The 14528-nt window shown below is 52.0% G+C and overlaps 1 protein-coding gene across 1 annotated transcript; it reads left to right on the top strand.

Annotated features, from left to right (window-relative positions):
- Nucleotides 1-8311: 8311 nt before the first annotated feature.
- On the top strand, nt 8312-11391 carry LOC133759673 (peptidyl-prolyl cis-trans isomerase E-like). Its single transcript, XM_062191032.1, has 3 exons — nt 8312-8431; nt 10452-10594; nt 10773-11391. The coding sequence occupies exons 1-3, from the start codon at nt 8326-8328 to the stop codon at nt 10839-10841; spliced, it is 318 nt and encodes a 105-aa protein (XP_062047016.1). The 5' UTR covers nt 8312-8325; the 3' UTR covers nt 10842-11391.
- Nucleotides 11392-14528: the final 3137 nt, after the last annotated feature.

The following is a 14528-nucleotide window of genomic DNA, read 5'->3' as shown; positions in this document are numbered from 1 at the left end:
GGTATGGTTGTAAGGGATATTTATTGAATCCAGGGATTGCATTTTGAACTCATTGTAATTTTCTTTCTTGAAATGCTCAATATAAAATATAAAAAAATTTTCAAATTTTAGAAAACCAATTATGTAGACTCATTGTTTCCTCAGCCCCTTCAGAGAGACTTTCTCCCGCACCTCCACCTGCACCCCTACTCCTACCCCTTCCCCTCTCATCACAGATGCCCGCATTGTCCAGAGGCAAATCCCATCCCTTATTTGAGAAGTAGAGTTACAGAGGGAGAGACAGAGAAGTCTCCCATCCCCCAGTTCACTCCCCAAATGGCTGCAATGGGCAGAGCTGGGCCAATTTGAACCCAGGAGTCAGGAGCTTCCTTGGGATCTCCCACATGGGTGCAGGGGCCCAAGCACTTGGGCCATCTTCCAGTACTTTCCCAGGTCACAGCATAGAGCTGGATTGGAAGAGGAGCAGGTGGGACATGAACCGGCGTCCATATGGGATGCCGACGCCACAGTTGTAGGCTGAGCCCCTACTCGGTGCTGGCCACAATCCCATCCTTTTTCTCACCTTGCAGCAGTGTGGAGGTTGCATCATGTTCTTGCTACCTGTTGACGTGGCCGACAGAACACCCTGCTCCCCTGCTTGCCCTCTGCCCTGTTGGCTGCTGCTCCTCAGTCTTCTCCCAACCTCTAAATGATCAGAGGACCAGGGCTCAGCCTGGGTCTGTCTGCCATATCCATTTCCCCATTTACTTCAGTGGTCCTTAGCCTGTACCCGCCTCTTAGGGCTAATACTTCTCTGCTGAGATGAAAGTCCTAGCTAGTAGATCCTACATTACTTACCTGAGAGCTGAAGAGAGAGCTCCCATCTGTTGGTTTCTTCCCCAGATGTCTACATTGCTGTGGCCTGAAGCCAAGAGCTAGGAACTCGATCTAGGTCTCCCATGTCAGTTCAGAAACCTGCCAGGGTGCACATCAGCAGGAAGCTAGGAGCAGGAGCTGAGACTTGAACCCAGGCTCTTTGATATGGGGTGCAGGATTCCCAACCAGTATATATAGCGGGGTGTGTGTGTGTGTGTATCCTTGAAATATTGAAAGAAAAACATATATTCCTGTATTTAAATGCCTGAACACAACTGCATATATAAGCTATTTAAGCATTTAAGTGTCTAAAATATTTAAACCTTTCTGCTCAGAGCAAGAGTTGGTAATGCGCACTGGTATAGGTATATGGTGTTGGCAGAATCACGGTAACATGATTTTCTGAAAATCTCTTGGTGGGACCGGTGCTGTGGCGTAGTGGGTAAAGCCGCCAGCTCCAGTGCTGGCATCCCATATAGGCACTAGTTCGAGTCCTGGCTGCTCCACTTCCAATCCAGCTCTCTGCTATGGCCTGGGAAAGCAGCAGAAAATGGCCCATGTCCTTGGACCCCTGCGCCCACATGGGAGACCCGGAAGAAGCTCCTGTCTCCTGGCTTTGGATCAGTGTAGCTCCGGCCATTGCTGCTAACTGGGGAGCGAACCAGCAGATAGAAGACCACCCCCCCCCCCCCGTCTCTCCCCCACCCTCCCTCTCTTTGTGTAACTCTGACTTTCAAGTAAATAAATAAATAAATAAATCTTTTTAAAAAATCTCTTGGTAAAATTCTAAACAGAAAACAATTAAATGGGGGCCAGCGCTGTGGCGCAATGGGTTAAATCCCCAACCTGTAGTGCCGGCATCCCATATAGGCACTAGTTCAAGTCCCATCTGCTCCACTTCTTGTCCAGCTCCCTGCTAATGTGCCTGGGAAAGCAGCAGAGGATGGCCAAAGTCCTTGGGCCCCTGCAACCATGTGGGAGACACGGAAGAAGCTCCTGGCTCCTGGCTTCTGATTGGCTCAACTTCAGCTATTGCAGCCATTTGGGGATTGGACCAGTGGATGGAAGACCTCTCTGTCTGTACCTCTCTCTGTAACCGTCTTTCAAATAAATAAAATAAATCTTAAAGCAATTAAGTGGTCCCTCAGTTTACATGGTAGGTTTATTTCTGGAACAATTCAGAGTAACAAAATAATCCATTGAATTTATTTGGAAAACAGTTCAGTTCTAGGCTCAGATCATTTAACGGATTTTTCTCATCCTTGTGTGAATGTTTGTCAGGGCATTTGAAAGTCCAGGAAGATTTAGAGTAATTGTGCGGTAAGTGGGATGTTGGAGGACTCAACCTATCCCAGCCGTGCCAGCAGCATCCTGCTCTTAGCCGAAAACATGCCTGAAGTTCCCAGAGAGCCCCTAGGGGGCAGTATTGTCCCACTGACAGCCCAGGCAGTCACGTCTTACCTAAGGACTTCCAATGGGACCTCTGAGTTAAGCTTGTCCACACAGTTTCCACGCTCACTGCTCCCTGACTTTCGGACTGCTGCCCAGGTGCCCACCTGTCATCTTCACCAAATGTCCCACGGGCTCCTCAGACTCACTGTGGCCAGAACAGCTTCTCTTCTGCCACATACTGATTTTCCCACACTCCCCTGTTTGAGTAAATGGCACCGCCATCTACTCTGCTCTTGGTCCCAACTTAGGGCTCATCCTTGACTTGCTCCTGTGACCTTGTCTCCCTGTCACATCTGTGTTCAAGCTGTCCCCTGGCTCAGCCACTTTCACCACGGTACCAGGCCTTCCTAGCTGTTCTCTGTGCTTCCAGCTCGCCGCTTCTCCCAGCTGGTTTAATCTTGGGAAGTCAGAGAGTCGTTCTCAAGCATGAATCTGGCCACAGCATCCTGGCTGGCAACCCTCCTGTGCCTGTGCCCCACCTTGGACCCAGCCCTGCAGTGCTGAGCCAACCTGGGGTCTGGCCTGTCTCTGTGCTGACACTGTGCTCACACCTGCCTCAGGGCCTCTGACAGTGCTGTCCCCTCTCCCGAGTGGCCTGCCTTCAGTGACCAAGTGGTTCACCCCTCACTTTTTTCAGATGCCACCCATTTGTAACCTGGCCCAAGAGGTCTGCCCTGACCCCACTCTTTCTAAAACAGCCCTTCCTGCCACCTCACTCTTGGTTTTCCTTGGCTGCATTTCCCTTCATCTGCTTATTCCCTGAAATCGTGTTACGGACTTTCCCTTCTTCCTGGAATGTCAGCCTCACACAGGCTGTCATAGTCACAGTATTCTGGAATAGCATGTAGCACACAGGAAATGCACAGGAACTATTTGAATATTCAGATATTTAAGACTGATGTTGATGGGCAGGTCTGGTACATGACACCGCCCACAGTCTAGAATCCCAGCTATGGGGATCTGGGCTCCTCCTGCTAAACCCCCCTGAAGGCCCCCACCAACCCCAGGCAGGCCTTTATTTTTAGATTCAAATCTCACCTCCTCCGGAAGACCTCCCGTAATACTGTGTCACACACATGCCTGGGTGACTGCCCTGTGCTGCCATTCTATGTACAGATCTGTGTCAGTGTTTTTGCCGTGTTGTAGTACAGTTCTCTTCACAGCCATTTTGGAGTACTGTTTCCATACCATCCATGCACCTATTTAAAGTATATATATTTTTTAATGTATAACTTTTCAAATATATGATTTTTTAGATTTACTTATTTATTTACCTGAAAGAGTTTCACAGAGAAACAAGGAGAGGCAGAGAGAGAGAGGTCTTCCATCCGCTGGTTCACTCCCCAGATGGCTGCAACGGCTGGATGGAGCTGTGCCAATCCAAAGCCAGGAGCCAAGGTCTTCTGGGTCTCCTACGTGGGTGCAGGGTCCCAAGCTAAAGTATATATTTAAATGGTTTTTTAAAATGTCTTCCCAGTGTTGGGCAGCCATCACCACAAATAATTTTATAACATTTTCGTCACCCCAAAAACCTGCTACGTTGTTGCCCAGCCCTAAATAAACACTTGTCTCCTTTCTGTCTCTGTGGATTTGCCTATCCTAGATGTTTCATAGACATGGAATCACAATGTGCAGGCATAATGGTGTTTTTGTTTTTAAAGGTTTTTATTGCAAGGACTGGTGCTATGGCGCAGTGGGTCGAACCTCCACCTGCAGTGGCAGTTCGTTTCCCTGCGCTCTTCTGATCCAGCTCCCTGCTGATGGCATGGAAGGCAGTGGAGGATGGCCCAGGTGTCTGGAGCCCTGCACCTGTGTGGGAGACCCAGAGGAAGCTCCTGGCTCCTGGATTTGCATTGGCCTACCTCCGGCCTTTGTGGCCATTTGGAGAGGTGGGTCAGTAGATGGAAGACCTTTCTGTCTCTCCCTCTCTCTCTAACTGTGCCTTTCAAATAAATAAATAAATCTTTTTTTTTCTTTTTTCTTTTTCTTTTCTTTTTTTTTTTTTGACGGGCAGAGTGGATAGTGAGAGAGAGAGACAGAGAGAAGGGTCTTCCTTTTTGCTGTTGGTTCACCCTCCAATGGCTGCTGCAGCCGGCATATCGCGCTGATCCGAAGCCAGGAGCCAGGTGCTTCTCCTGGTCTCCCATGCGGGTGCAGGGCCCAGGGACTTGGGCCATCCTCCACTTCACTCCTGGGTCACAGCAGAGAGCTGGCCTGGAAGAGGGGCAACCGGGATAGAATCCGGCGCCCCAACCGGGACTAGAACCCGGTGTGCTGGCGCCGCAAGGTGGAGGATTAGCCTGTTAAGCCACGGTGCTGGCCTAAATAAATAAATCTTTAAAACATTTTTTATTTTGTTTGAAAGAGTGAATGAGGAGCACATGTTTTCATATGGCCTTTGTGAGGTAGCATATATCAGTACTTCATTCCTTTTAATTGCCAGTTAATATTCTGCATAAATATGCTTCAACTTGTTTAGCCACACATAACTTGGTGAGTTTATGGGTGATTTCTCCTTTTTGACTATTAAGAATAATGCTGGCCAGTGCCATGGCTCACTAGGCTAATCCTCTGCCTTGCGGCGCCGGCACCCCAGGTTCTAGTCCCGGTCGGGGCACCGGATTCTGTCCCGGTTGCCCCTCTTCCAGGCCAGCTCTCTGCTGTGGCCAGGGAGTGCAGTGGAGGATGGCCCAAGTGCTTGGGCCCTGCACCCCATGGGAGACCAGGAGAAGCACCTGGCTCCTGCCGTCGGATCAGTGCGGTGTGCCGGCCGCAGCTCGCCAGCCGCGGCGGCCATTGAAGGGTGAACCAACGGCAAAGGAAGACCTTTCTCTCTGTCTCTCTCTCTCACTATCCACTCTGCCTGTCAAAAAAAGAAAAAAAGAATAACGCTACTTGGGGCTGGCGCTGTTACATAGCAGGTAAAGCTGCTTACAGTTCCCGCATCCTATATGGGCACTGGTTTGAGTCCTGGCTGTTCCACTTCCAGTCCAGCTCTCTGCTGTGGCCTGGGAAAGCAGTGGAGGATGGCCCAAATGCTTGGGCCCCTCCACCTGTGTGAGAGACCTGGAAGAAGCTCCTGACTCCTGGCTTAGGATCTGTGCAGCGCCAGCCATTGCTGCCATTTGGGGGGTGAACCAGCAGTGGAAGACCTCTCTCTTTGTCTCTGTCTCTGCCTCTGCCTCTCTCTAACTCTGCCTTTCAAATAAATAAATATTAAAAGAATAATGCTGCTCTGAACATCCTTGTATATATTTTTGTGCAGACTTTTTTTAAAAAAAGATTTATTTACTTATTTATTTGAAAGAGTTACACAGAGAGAGAAAGAGAGGCAGAGACAAAGAGAGAGGTCTTCCATCCGCTGGTTCACTCCCCAGTTGGCTACAACAGCTGGAGCTGCGCCAATCTGAAGCCAGGAGCCAGGAGGTTTTTCCAGGTCTCCCATGTGGGTGCAGGGGCCCAAGCACTTGGGCCATCTTCTACTGCCTTCCCAGGCCATAGCAGAGAGCTGGATCAGAAGTGGAGCAGCCTGGACTCAAGCCAGCGCCCATATGGGATGCTGGCGCTGCAGGCAGTAGCTTTTCCCGCTATGCCACAGCACCGGCCCCAGATATATTTTTTTTTAAAGATTTATTTATTTGAGGGGCTGGCGCCATGGCTCACTTGGCTAATCCTCTGCCTGCGGCGCCGGCATTCCATATGGGTGCCGAGTTCTAGTCCCGGTTGCTCCTCTTCCAGTCCAGCTCTCTGCTGTGGCCCAGGAGGGCAATGGAGGATGGTCCAAGTGCTTGGGCCCCTGCACCCGCATGGGAGACCAGGAAGAAGCACCTGGTTCCTGGCTCCAGGCCGACGTAGCACCGGCCGTAGCCTCCATTTGGGGAGTGAACCAACAGAAGGAAGACCTTTCTCTCTGTCTTACTCCCACTGTCTATAACTCTACCTGTCAAAAAAAAAATTATTTATTTGAAATGCAGAGTTCACAGAGAGGGAGAGACAGGGCTGAGGGGTGGGGGGAGAAAGAGACATCGTCCATCTGCTGGTTCACTCCTCAAGTGGCCACAACAGCTGGAACTGCTTCAGCCTGATGCCAGGAGCCAGGGGCTTTTTCTGGGTCTCCCACATGAATGCAGGGGCCCAAGCACTTGGACCACTTTCTGTTGCTTTCCCTGGTGCATTAGCAAGGAGATCAGCCGGGACTCGAGTTGGTGTCCATATGGGATGCTGGCGCTGCAGGTGACAGCTTTACCTGCTATGCCACAGCACCGGCCCTGGGGATGTGTGTTTTTCTTTTGGATGTGTGCCCGGAAATTGGGATTGCTGGGTGGTATGATAACTCTTCTCAGCTTGAGGAGCTGCCAGACAGTTCTCTGTGTTCCCATCAGTAATGTGTGAGGTTTCCAATTTATCCACATTCCTGCCACCACTTGTTGTTGTCTATTCGGTTATGCCCGTCCCCATGTTGCGCATTGCTAGTGTATTGAGGTTTGGGTTGGGGATTCCCTGAAGGCTAAGCTGTTGAGCGCCTCTTCATGTGCTTTTTGGTGATTTGTAAATCTCTGGAAAAATGTTCAGATCCTTTACCCATTTTTTAATTGGGTCATTTATCTTTTTATTGTTAAGAAGATACAGGTCCTCTATCAGATGATCTGCAAATATTTTCTCTCACTCCGTGGGTTCTCTTTTCACTTTTGTGATGTCCTTTGAAGAAAAGATTTTAATGTTGGGGAAATTCAGTTACTACTTTTGTGTCTTGTCACTTGCACTTCTGGTCCTGGTTATGGATTTCCTCCTGTACTCCCTAGGAAGTCTGTGGTTTTAGCTCTCATTCCTGCTCTCTGATTCCTCTGGAGTTAGTTTTTGTGTAGCGTGTGAGGGAAGTAGGCCAGTCTCATTCTCTGGCATGTGGATATCCAGTAGTCCCAGCACCGTTTGTTTTCCTGTTTGTCTTGGCACCCAAGGTGACTGGGTTATTTCTGGATTGTAAATTCTCTTCCATTTGTATTAGTCTGTTTTCTGTTGCTATAACACAGTACTTGAGGCCGGGCACTGTATAATAACAAGGAGTGTTTAGCTCACAGTTTTGGAATTTGCTGGAATTCCAAAATCAGGTGGCCCTGTTTGGCCCCTGGGAAGAGCCTTGTGGAAGATGACATCCTGGTGGGAGCACATGGTGAGACGGGAAGCCAGGTGCAGACAGGGATCAGGCTGGAGCTGTTTTAACTCTCTGGGGAGCCTTTAACAGCGAGGCCGGCATCGATCCCTTCTGAAGGCAGCACCCTGAGGACCTAATTACCTTCCACCAAAGAGTGTGCCACCCTAGCACCACCACACTGAGGACCACGCTTCTGGTACATGACCCTTGGGATTACAAACCACACCCCAGCTGTTGAGCTGTTTGAGGGGACTTCAAAAAGTTCGTGGGAAAATGGAATTAAGAGATCAGCTTTGGGCAGCCACCTTTGATGCTGGCATCCCAAATGGGTGCCAGTTCCTGTGCCGACTGCTCCACTTCTACTCCAGCTCCCTGCCAATGCCCTGGGAAAAGCCGTTGAAGATGGCCCAAGTATTTGGACTCCTGTCCCGATGTGGGAGACCCAGAAGTAGCTCCTGGTTCCTGACTGAAACCTGGCCCAACTCTGGCCGTTGTAGTCATCTGGGGATAAAACCAGTGGATGGAAAATCTCTCTTTGTATCTCTCCCTCTCTCTCTCTCTCTGTAACTTTGACTTTCAAATAAATAAAATTTTTAAAGAAAAAAATCAGCCTATTTTGGTGCAAACATGTTTGAAATCTGTGCGTATGAGTTTTCAGAAAGTTATAGAAAATGTACATTGTGAAAAAAAGTGCATGGATTTCAAAATTTTCTTCCACCAAAGTAAAGTTGTTTTAAAAAGTTACTTGAAAGGCAGAGTGACAGAGCGGGAGAAATGGAAACAGAAATCTCCCATCGGCTGATTCACCGTCAAACAGCTACAACAGCCAAAGCCAGGACTGGCTCAGGCCAGAGCCTCGGTCTCCCATGCGGGTGGAAGCAACCGCAACGCTTAGGTCATCATCTGCTGCCTCCCAGCGTGTTACAGAAACTGGATCAGAAGCGGAGAGGGGACTTGAACCCAGGCATTCTGGTAATGAGATATGGGTATCCCAAGCAGTAGCTTAACCCACTGCCCCCTAAACTCGCCGTTTAATTCCATTCCCACAAACATTTGAAGTACCTTGTGTATCTATTCTATGCCATTACCACAGTCTTGAATTCTGTAGCTTTTTAGTAAGTTCTGAATTTAGGAACTGCTAGTCCTCTAACTTTCTTTTAAGATTGTTTTTGTTATTCTGATTCTCTTATATTTCCATATAAATTTGGGGATAAACTTTGCCAATTTCTGCAAAATATCCACCTGGGATTTTGGTAAGGATTGTACTGAATCTTCGATCAATTTGGGAGTATTGCCTTCTTAACAACATTGAGTCTCCTAATGCATGAACATATGATATCTTGCCTTTTGTTTACCTATTCTTTAATGTGTTTCAATGATGTTTTGTGATTTTCAGAGTGTAAATTTTATACATCTTTAAATTTGTTGCCATGTATTTTATTATTTTTGATGCTAGTATAAGTGGAATTGTTTTTATTTTCAGGTTTATGGCTAATGTATAGAGATATAATTGATTTTTTTTTTTTTGACAGGCAGAGTAGACAGTGAGAGAGAGAGAGACAGAGAAAGGTCTTCCTTTTTCTGTTGGTTCACCCTCTAATGACCGCTGTGGCTGGCGCACCGCGCTGGTCAGGAGCCAGGTGCCTCCCCTGGTCTCCCATGCGGGTGCAGGGCCCAAGGATATGGGCCATCCTCCTCTGCACTCCCGGGCCACAGCAGAGCGCTGGACTGGAAGAGGGGCAACCGGGACAGAACCCGGCACCCCGACCGGGACTAGAACCCGGTGTGCTGGCGCCGCAGGCGGAGGTAATCCTCCGCCTATTGAGCCGAGCCGCGGCACTGGCCTATAATTGACGTTTCATATTGATCTTATATCCTGCAACCTTACAGAAACCTGTTTGTTAGTTCTTAATAGTTTTTTTTTTTTTTTTTTTTTTGACAGGCAGAGTTAGACAGTGAGAGAGACAGAGACAGAGAAAGGTCTTCCTTTCCGTTGGTTCACCCCCCCAATGGCCACTACAGCCGGCTCACTGCGCCAATCCGAAGCCAGGAGCCAGGTGCTTCCTCCTGGTCTCCCATGTGGGTGCAGGGCCCAAGCACTAGGGCCATCCTCCACTGCACTCCCGGGCCACAGCAGAGAGCTGACCTGGAAGAGGAGCAACCGGGACAGAATCCGGTGCCCCAACCAGGACTAGAACCCGGAGTGCCAGTGCCACAGGCGGAGGATTAGCCAAGTGAGCCGTGGCGCCGGCCAATAGTTTTTTTTAGTGGACTCCTTGGATTTTCTGTACACAGGATCGTGTCGTCTGCAAATAGAGCTATCTCAGTATCTTCATGGAACTCTCCAGTTGGATCTCCTTCCCTTTAGCTTTTCCTAAGTGGCCTGGTTGGCCTCTCCAGTACAGTACTGAATGACAGTGGCATTCTGTTGGGAGGGAGACAGCATCCTGGGCTTCATCCTGGAGTTTTCTGTAGATGCCTTTTATCAGGTTGAGGAAGTTCCTCTTCTGTCCCCAGTTGGGGTGCTTGCATGATGAAGAAGTGCTGAATTTTGCCAAGGGTTTTTTCTGTATCTTTTGTGATGAGATGTGGGTTTTGTTCTTTAGTCTATTGACATGGTATATTACATGGACTGGTTTTTGGGTGCTAAGCCAACCTTGAGTTCTGTTTATCTTTGGAATGACTGGTCCCCGAGACTGAGTTCCACCAGGGCTGGGATCCCTGTCCCCAGGGCTCAACAGGGGCCCTGTTACAAAGTAGACAACAGGTACTTACAGGGCATGCACGGATGCATGCAATGGCAAACCAGTGTGAAATGATTGAAACAACCCTGCCCATCCTGTGTCACGGTCAGCTGAGTGAAGGACAAGGTGGCCATGTCCACGTGGACAGTGCATCCCGCAATCCCAGCCTGCTCAGCGGGGGGCTGCCGACGGGCTGCACCCATGTGCACTGGGGTGGAGGGAGCTGACAAGCTCCTTCCCTCCCCCAGGCCTGCTCTCCATGGCCAACTCTGGCCCAAACACCAATGGCTCCCAGTTCTTCCTGACGTGTGACAAGACAGACTGGCTGGATGGCAAGCATGTGGTGTTTGGGGAGGTGACCGACGGTCTGGACGTCTTGCGACAGATTGAGGTGGGTGGCAGGGAACAGGCCCGAGCCGGCAGGGGTGGGCCGGGGGTGCTCCTGCAGCAGTCCTGTCCCTGGGCGGAAGGTTCCAGGGTGGGAGTGGGCAGCAGGGCGGGCGTGCCCGAGCCGTCTTCATTCTCCACCCGCACGGCCCTGACTTCTGGTCTCTGTTCTGCCCACCAAGGCCCAGGGCAGCAAGGACGGGAAGCCCAAGCAGAAGGTGATCATCGCGGATTGTGGCGAGTTCGCCTGAGCTGAGCTGGCGCCCTCTGCCCCTGCTCTGCACACCCAGGAAGGAGTTGCGGCCTCCGGGACCAGCACGGAAGCAGCGTTCGCGGCCAGAGCCCTTCCTCGGCGTCAGCTCCGGCAGGCACAGCATGGACTTCTCTGGGCTCTTTCCCATCGTGCCTGGGCCAGGAGCAGCCAGGCAGGCACCGCCCTCCCCATCACGGACAGGCCCGGCGTTTGCTGCCAGGGCCCATCCCCCACCTGCCTGGGGGGACCCTGGAGGTTTTCTACACCGAAATAAACCCTCGTCCTCAGACTGCTGCCTCCAGCCAGACCCCAGGTGTTTTCAGAGGTGGCCGAGGGCACAGGCTGTGGTGTCTTCCTGGCGTCCCCAGCTTCGGCCCTTTCCCCTGAGGAGGTGGGCTTCAAGCGGGACTTCTCTCCCTGCCCACCCTCTGGGGAGGCACTGAGACCTGCTGTGTGAGGGAGAAGACGAGGCGGAGCTCAAGGCCTGAAATGCTGCTGAAAATCACGTTTCCAATGACTATTTGATAAATTTGCTAGGTACTCACGTATCTAAATTGAAAAACATCAAATCACCAAACAGTTCGTAGAGTGTGTTCCTAACTGTTTCAAATATCTGTGTATCGTTTGTGAAGACCGATGTGTAAGGAGTTTGCCTGGTTGTCTTTGCGGTGGGATCATGGCTGCTTATGTTCTTCTTTTCTTGCCTTTTTCCAAGTGTCCCTGCCACACGTGATATTTTAGGTGGGAGAACACTGGAAAAAGGGTGCTTAGGGCTCCCAGTAAGAGAAGCTTTCAACAGGAAGATGCCCTCCAGTGTCCCCTGAGCACATGAACAGGTGAGGGTGCGAGGCCAGGCCTCCCCCCAGACCACCCCGTGTAGCTCCTTTAGGAAAAGCCCAGCTTGAGGTAAACACAGCAGGTGCCCCTGGGTGCCTGCTGGGAGGGGTTGACTCTCCTAGGACAGCAGAGGCCCAAACTTGCAGTCCACTTTTTTTTTTTAAAAAGGCAGAGAGAAAGATCTTCCATCTGCTCGTTCACCCCCCAAAGGGCCACAATGGCCGGAGCTGGGCCAATCCGAAACCAGGACCCAGGAGCTTCCTCTGAGTCCCCCACATGGGTACAGGGGCCCAAGCACTTGGGCCATCCTCTGCGGCTTTCCCAGGCACATTTGCAGGGAGCTGGATTAGAAGTGGTACAGCCAAGACTTGAACCGGCACCCATGTGGGATGCTGGCACCATAGGCGGCAGTTTTACCTGCTACACCACAGCGCTGGCCCCCATTTGTTTGTTTATTTAAGATTTATTTATTTATTTGAAAGGCAGAGTTAGCAAGATCTTCCAGCCCCTGGTTCACTCCCCAAATGGCCACAGTGACCAGAGCCAGGCTGAAACCAGGAGCTCCATCTGTGTCGCCCAAGTGGGTGGCAGGAACCCAAACATTTGGGCCGTCCTCTGCTTTCCCAGGCACATTAGCAGGGATCTGGATCAGAATTGGAGCAGCTGGGACTTGAACCAGTACCCATATGGGATGCTGGCATTGTAGGTGATGGCTTAACCTGCTATGCCAGAAAGCAGGCTCCTTGCAAGTCCATTTAAAAGACCTCTCCTAGTCACTATTTATTCCACACACTGTGCAGCCAGCTGTGAGGCTGTCCACATGGACCAACCCAGCCAGCCAGTGTGCACCTGCTGCCACCAGGGGGCCTCAGCTGGCCGCCCTTACCAGCCAGCGTGCACCTGCTGCCACCAGGGGGCCTCGGCTGGCCGCCCTTACACCACTGATGTGCAGCCTGGAATGGAGGTGAGACGATGCTCTCGGTCGCTGGCCGCGGCCACCTCATCGGCTCTGTGTCCGTAATGATCACACACACACACACCCCTCCCTGTTGTTTTCTGTCTGATGTCATTTGGTGGCCACCTGGATGACAAGGCCATGGCCATTGTACTCTGCTGCCCATGATGCAAAGGAAGTCACATCATGGACCTTCCACTGTCGCCCTGCATCTTCAGAACGCTCGATCACAAGCGTTCCTAGAGCCCCTGGGCCGGGCCAGGCTGTGTGCTGTCCCCTGGTTTCCAAGCTGCCACTGTCCCAGTGTTGGGAGGAGGTTGCTATTGGGCCGTCAGATCAGGTCCCCTGGGCTCCTGGCTCTGGGAGGGGAAGGGTAGGTGGCAGGCCTGTGCCCTGGCAAGAAGGGCCTCTGTCAGAGCATCCTGTGTCCTCTCGTAGATGGGAGTGTGAGGCATGGATGGGAAAGGGAACTTGTCCCGACACTAAGCAAGTTGGTGGCTGAGTTGAAACCAAAATACGGACCTCCTGACATTCAGGTCAGTGCCTGGTCCACTCCCCACCAGCCTGAGCCGGAAGCCCCAGCCTAACAAGGAACCCTCTCCCCACCAGGGTCTGTGTATGGCTGGGGTGTGGGGCGCAGGTGCAGGTGTACAGCGGCTGTCTCACAGCCTGGGCCAAGCCCCCACCCCTGCTCAGCCCATCCTCAGGGGTGTGGAGCGTGAGCCCGAGATGCATCCTTGGGAGCACGGCGGTGCCGCCTCTGCTGGGCGTGCCTGTGGTCGGGGTGGACCCAGGATCCGCTTTTAATGACAGGGTTCAGACAGCTGGACTCTGTCTGTCCCAGCAGGTAAATTACAGGCTTAGCAAGTCAGAAATCAAATAAACACTGGGACTCCCAGCGCTGCTCCAGGGAGAACAGCGGTTTCCGGAACGGTGGAGGCTGAGACGAGGGTCCCCACCCAACTCAGCCTAATTGCCGCCTGTCACTCCGGGGGACAGGGGCCTTCTCTTTGACTCACATGACCAAGAAAAAGGACAGGGGCTGCTGGGCACATCAGGTGACACAGACATTGGTGCCCTGCCTGTACTTGACTCCCAGACACAAACACTGCCAACGCCTGCCTTGGGTGCTGGCAGTCTATGGAGCCCTGGGTGGAGCCCACACTCCTCTGCAGGTTAGAGTTGGGCCTGAGCCCCTAGCAGATCTGACCAGCTGCTGGGGATCAACTGCAGGTCCAGGAAAGTGCCCAGGTGGATCCACTCACGGCGGTGGCCCGGGGCTGGCAGTGGGGCACCCCTGCAGCTGCTGTCCTTGCTTCCACGAAGAGTTAACTTTTTTCCCCAGAGCCAAGACCCAATTCAGTCAACGTGGTGGGGACAGTTGAGGGAACTGGGAGCCCCCAGGTTCTTTGCTTCTCTGAGGGCCACCTCTTTCCCAGGCAGGAGGAGGGGTGGATCCAGGGCAGGGGAAGACACACTCCAAGAGACGTCCCCAGCGGCTGCAGCCCTAAGTGCCGGGGGCCCTCCCAGCTTGGCCTTTTCCTAGAATGTTGATGCCCACGCCCAGAACCCAGCGTGCTGCAATCATGCCCAAGTGCTGCTTCTGGGGAGAGACGCAGCCCTCGGCCCACACCTGAACCCCGTGGGAGTGCTACAGAGTGAGTCAGCCGAGTTCAAGTGCCAGGGGCCAGGGATGACCAAGGATGGGTCTTAGCCAGGACTTCCATGCTGACGCCAGAGAGAGCAGCCAGCTCTGAGGTTGCGAGTATGAGGCCTGCCCGGAGAGTGGGGCCGAGGGCCGAGAAAGGACAGAAGCCTGGCAGGAAGGGGGCAGGGGGCACTCAAGAGCCACCTGCCTCCGCAGAGGGCCTGGTCCAGCTGGGGAGGGCTGGC

This window comes from Lepus europaeus, chromosome 5, assembly GCF_033115175.1.
Source record: "Lepus europaeus isolate LE1 chromosome 5, mLepTim1.pri, whole genome shotgun sequence".
NCBI lineage: Eukaryota > Metazoa > Chordata > Mammalia > Lagomorpha > Leporidae > Lepus > Lepus europaeus.
This window is presented reverse-complemented; position numbering and strand designations above follow the sequence as displayed.